This window comes from Typopeltis vanoorti, chromosome 2, assembly GCF_054136105.1.
Source record: "Typopeltis vanoorti isolate ZY-2024b chromosome 2, IOZ_Tvanoo_1.0, whole genome shotgun sequence".
Taxonomy (NCBI): domain Eukaryota; kingdom Metazoa; phylum Arthropoda; class Arachnida; order Uropygi; family Thelyphonidae; genus Typopeltis; species Typopeltis vanoorti.
The window spans coordinates 170,438,305-170,444,304 of NC_143550.1; the positions used below are offsets into that span (position 1 = coordinate 170,438,305).

Sequence of the window (6,000 nt, forward strand, 5' to 3'; positions counted from 1 at the left end):
TCATAGTGAGATGCGAGCGATTAGCGTAATGCAGCGCTGTCCGTCGTGCTGTTGTTTATATGCAGTTTGGGCCAGTAGAAGAGTGTTCGTAGTGCTTATCGTGTTTACTCCGTCTCTTTAAATATTTGGACGTTACAGTTAAAGACATAACATTTGTTATAGTCTTTATTTTAGAACGTTATTGGGGTTATGATAATGGATTTTATTTTTAAGTAATTTTGAATTATATTAAACTGTATAATTTTATCGATGATAAACAATATTTTTTCATGTTTAATTTTTTTTTAATTTTTGCCATCATTTTGATATTTTATCCAAACACGTATACACTGTACTTACAATGTGTGTGTATAAACAACCGAAGGTGACATAGGATAGATGGGTAGTAGTATTTGTAACAATTAACTAAATTATATATTTACATACGCAAGTGTAGAGTTAACCGCGAAGAATGTATTCAAATATAAAGTTAACTACTTGTTCTCTTGTCAAATTACTTTTTTTTGTGATTAAAAATCCGAGTTCTTAAGGTGAAAAAGATTGTCTTCTCCTCCTTATGAAACTGGATAGCCTACCTTCAGCTGAAAAGCCTCCTTGGTAATGGTCCTTCGCATCCTTTTTATGAAAATCGGAAAATGGAGTTCAACATGTTAATCGTAAATCACCTGAATAGAGTAGCTTAATGGAAAGAATTCAAGAAAATCTTGAAGAAGATTGCTTGATAAGATTTACCTGAAAAATTAATTTGCTTGGTCAGAATGTAATTTGTTTCGGTCTTCTGTTTCTGGTATCTTAAATATTCTGTTTGCATCTGATACATGGCTTTTATAAAATCCAAGGGTATATAATCTGGTGTTGAGGCTAGGGTAAAAAGAAGTGCTGTAAGAGGGCCCCTGAAAGATTTGTGGGTTTCGTTGATTTATGTGTTTTCTTAGATTTAATTGTGTATTTTTAATATATTATTTTAGATTTTAGTTATTGTACTAAAGCATTTTATAGCATAATTTGAGAAATATTATTAGTTTTTACTACTCTTAAAAATCGCGCCAAAAACTCGTCGTAACATGACAGTGACTAAATATAGCATGATGATAATAATTTATCTGAGGATACGTTGACATTAGAAATAGCTCGGTTAAAAGAAATTATTAAAAAATCGACCAGGGAATTGGAAAAGGTGGAAAAACGTTTGTCTAAACTTCGACAGGATAAGAATAAGGATGAGAACAGGAACAGGCAGGAAAATACTTAAGACGGAAATTAAAATATTAATAACAACAAGGTAAGTTACTTAATATCCAAGACAAAAGAGGTAATATGGTATGGTGACTCAATTTTAAAATTGGCGCTTGCCGAGGAAGTCACCACTTCTAGTTTCCATGACAAACGTAATTGAAAACCAAAAACGAAATGGTAGTGTTGGTAGTAACTAATAATTAAAGTGGTGACAAATATAGTATGAGAGAAGATATGAAAGATCTGTTGGAAGAAACGAGAAAGAAATGTGAAAGAGTAAAAATTGTAGGATTACTACCTAGATATGACAGTACTGAGTTAAAAAGGAGGGCGATGATAGCAAATGATTTCAGACGCATCCATATCTATATAGAAGATATGGATGTGAGTGTTTTTAGATGTGTGGGGTGTGTTTGGTGGCAGAAAAGATTTGTATAAAAATGATGGCCTATGCTTGAATTCATGTGGCATCAGAAGCCTGGAGGAATTACTTCTTGGTATGAGATCCAATGCAGAGAGTCAGGGAAACTAGATCATCAAGGGAAGGGTGGGAAAAATGGGTGTGTGAAAGTTCAGCTATGGTACACAAACGAGATAAAGATATGAATACTTTGAACAAGGTTATGTATGTGGCGAAGGAGTGGAAAAATATGCTTTGGGTTCGGACCTTTTATGTATGTATATCTGGGGAGGGAAAGGAGAAAATTCTAGAACAAGACCAAATAGATTGCATATCTAATTATAATAATAGGGTAGGTCGTAGTTTATTATGTCTATACACAAATGCCAGAAGCATTAGAAACAAAGGGGTTGAGTTTGTTGCTTTATTGAATACGATGTGGCCTAAGATTGTTGGCATTAGTGAAACCTGACTATCAGAATCAGATATTGTAACTGGGATAGAAGGTAACGGATATACTATTTTTAGAAATGACAGAAGAGATAGGAGAGGAGGAGGAGTGCTACTAATGATATCAGATGACTTAAGTTCAATTAGGGTAGAAATACAAGAAAACAATGATGGTAACAACGTCCCATGTAGCGATGAGTTTGAGTCTATTTGGTGTGAAGTGGACGTTAACAGAATGAAATATGGTGGGGTCTTGCTACCGACACTGGAATCTAAGTTGTAGGGGACGAAGAAATGCATCGCCAATTTAGCCTTATCGGTACCAAGAGAGTAATCATTATGGGTGACTTTCATGTTCCAAACATTGATTGGGTAGAAGAGAAATCTCATGATCAGAAAGAACAGGAATTTATTGAATTGTTGGGATAACTTTACCAAGCACCATGTGAAAGAAGGAACTCGAGGTCAAAGAGTGTTAGATTTGCTCATAGCGTCAGAAGAGATCTCTGCCAAGAATATGGCTATTTTAAAACCAATTGGTGACAGTGATCATGCTGTTCTTTCTTGTAAAGTATCTACTTGTATTGAAGCTCTGATTAAAGCAGGTTACATGCTGAACTACAATGAAGGATATTATGATGAACTAAGAAGAATATTATCTTTAGTCCCATGGTATCAGTTACTGAATGGAAAAAATGTCAGCAATGCATGGGAATCTTTGAAACAGTCCTCGAATGAGGCGGTATCTGAATGTATCCCTAGTGTTCGAAGAATAAATAGGTTGGGAGTGAAATGGATGTGCAGCCTTATTAAACTAGAAATCCACAAGAAGAAGATGATGTGGAAAGGATATCGTGAGAATAAGAGTGAGAGGAGTTATGATATATATAAAGCTCAGGCCAGAAAAGTAACGAGTATTGTGAGAAGAGCTAAAACGGAGTATGAAAAGAAATTGGCCATGCAAGCTAAAGGCAATCCAAAAGAATTTTATAATTATGCTGCAAGCAAAAGAAAGAATAAATGTGGAAGAATAACTTTATTGAATGTTGATGGTACACGAGTGTCGGAAGCTAAGGAGATTGTTCAGTTAATGAGTGCTCACTTTGCTAAGATATATCAACCAGGTGTATGTCACATAGTGCACAGTGCTACTGATACATGGGAGGAAGGGTTAGAGGTTCATGAAAATGAGGTTGAAGAGCTCTTGCATAACCTGGATAAGAACTTGTCAATAGGAACAGATAGAATATCTGCCCGTTTGTTAAAGGATTGTTCAACTGAATTGGCTAGGCCTTTCACACATTTGTATAACTTGAGTCTCAGCTCAGGAATGACACCATAGGAATGGAAGGAATGTGTGAGAGTTCCATTGTACAAGGGTGGTGCAAAAACGGATGTGTCTAACTACTGAGCTATGAGTATCTCTGTTGTGGTAGTGAAGATTTTAGAGAAGTTGGTAAGAACTCGCATACAGAAATGGGTAGACAAGCATTCTATACTATGCAGGTAACAGCATGGGTTTACCAAAGAAAGGTAATGTTTCAGAAATTTGCTCATATTTTATAACAATGTTACGGCCGAGTTGGATAAAGGAAATGGATACACTCTGATAATGTTGGATTTTTTTCAAAGGCATACCACATATACCACACGATAGGCTGTTTTGTAAACTGGAGAATATGGGATTGGGCTATAATCTATTGACTTGGATCAGGGGATGGTTGACAGACAGATATCAAAAAGTGGTATACAGTAGATGTAAATCTGCCAGATTTATGGTTATTAGTGATGTACCTCATGGTTCACTCCTTGGGCAATTATTGTTCAATCTATACATTAATGACATCAAGCAGGTTCTATCATCAGATTTGCAATTGTTTGCTGATGATGCGAAGATAGGCAGAGCAATAAGGGATGCTACTGATATTCAGAAATTACAAAATGATTTGAATAAACTGGAAATCTGGGCTAACGAAAATGGCTGTCAGTTTAATGTTAATAAGCGTAAAGTTATGCACTTTGTCGTGATTAAAGTTCCAGCAGCATATTATATTACCGGGGTTATGCTGTAAGAAACTGAAGAGGCAAACTATCGGTGTATTGGTGGATAAGAATTTAAAGTTCAAAGGTCATATAGCAAAAGTTGCAAATACAACTCAGAGGATAATTGCCGTGTTGAAGCGAACCTTGACATGTAAGGATAAGGAAATCATTTTGCCTCTTTATATGGCTTTGATAAGACCCCGCCTGGATTACTGTTCGCAGATTTGGTATCACTGGTTTCAAGGGGATAAAGAACCTGTGGAAAGGGTGCAAAGAAGAGTAATTTATTCGTATTATGGGATTTAAATTATGAGGACAGATCAGATTGCGAGTACGTGGATTGCACACTCTGGTTAACAGGGGGAAAGAGGAGTGATATAAGTTAAGGTTGTTCTCAGTCAAAAAAGGGGTAAGTGTTAGGTTTTTCTATCAGAGAGCAGTGAGTGAGTGAGTGGAATAATTTTCCCTTAGGGGTAGTGAGTGCATCTAGTGTAAATGAATATAAGGGAGGGTATGAAAGCTGGGTTGGGTAACTCACAGCCTCTCTCGATGAGTCCTTGACTCCCTGGAGGTCTGAAATAATAATAATAATAATTGCATTATGCATATTGAGTATTTTAGATACATCAAACTTTACTCAATAAAATTAAAACTGAAACGATTATGTAAATGTGAAACCTGAATTATTATGACATAAATTATAATGTCTATTCAACAATATCCGATTATTAAATATAACTTAAATCTGGAGTAATTAATTTCCTTGTCTGTAATCGATTTTGGGTGCAGAATAGTGCAACAGACATCCAAACTTCATAACATTGTTAAAATATTAATAACAAATTACGTTATTCACAAATTACATAAAAACTCTTCGTGTTTCACTGATACAAAAACCCGCTGTATTGGTATCAATGAACTTCTTAATCTGGTCATCAAATGCATTAACAATATTAATTTCTGCTATGCAATATCATTCTACTGGATAGATTGTGAAATGATGGGGATTAAGGGAGCCTAATAGTTGCTAGTGCAATCTTAAATAATAATAATAAATATATAAATTTGAATTGCTGTAAAGTTAGAAATCTCAAAGCAGTTTTGTGCTCTTTCTGTTGTTGTTAGTCATTCGTTTTTTTTCTTCTTCTTAGAAAACTTCCTTTGTGCACCATCCTGGCAGTGAAGATCGCCATCCTCTGTCCGACTTCGAAACGCTCGCTCCGCAGCGACACTTCCAATCGTTCCTCTAAGAACACCACGACCACAACTAAAACGTCTTCAAGAAATTCGACTGTGCAGAGATTCTCCACCAAATCTCGTCTCTCCGTGACGGCACTCAAGAAACATCCCACAGTTGATAAAGAAAACCTGTGCATGACCAATGAACCGATGCTTTTCCACGGAAATTCACACGTGTAAATACTCCACTAAAAAGAATCAAGTCATCAATTCCTATCTATTTGCTGTGCCGCAGTCACGTGATTTGAGAGTTCCGTTACGTCATATCCGATATGTTCAATAAAAATTGAAGTGTATCTCTGTAAAAATATTAATAAAATTCATGTCTTTCGTAACTTTCGAAAACAAAGTTTCATAATATATTTATATATTTCTTCTTTCTTTCTCTTCTATGCTTTAATTCGTTTTGTAAAGAGCCGCTACAAATCAACCATAAAATAAATTTAAATTACGTTATCTGTTTTAAATCTGTTAGTACGAAGTACAATGCACTGATGAAATATTTGTCCCATAATGCATTGCACATTATGGAAGACCGTATTGGACTATAAGTGACTTTGGACGCAATACCATACAAGGACAAATATAAACTTCATCCACATTCGTACTGTAGTTTTTGAATTACGTTTGCG

The 6,000-nt window shown here is 35.4% G+C and overlaps 1 protein-coding gene across 2 annotated transcripts in view; it reads left to right on the forward strand.

Moving 5' to 3' along the window:
* The window catches only part of LOC150109660 (cardioacceleratory peptide receptor-like), a 77,950-nt gene extending 72,401 nt beyond the window's left edge, over positions 1-5,549 (forward strand). For both annotated transcript variants that reach the window (XM_090409585.1, XM_090409591.1), the window contains one exon: positions 5,281-5,549. In XM_090409585.1, the coding sequence (XP_090265711.1) occupies positions 5,281-5,548 (268 nt within the window). In that variant the 3' untranslated portion in view covers position 5,549. The remainder of the gene's footprint in view (positions 1-5,280) is intronic.
* The last annotated feature ends 451 nt before the right edge of the window (positions 5,550-6,000 follow it).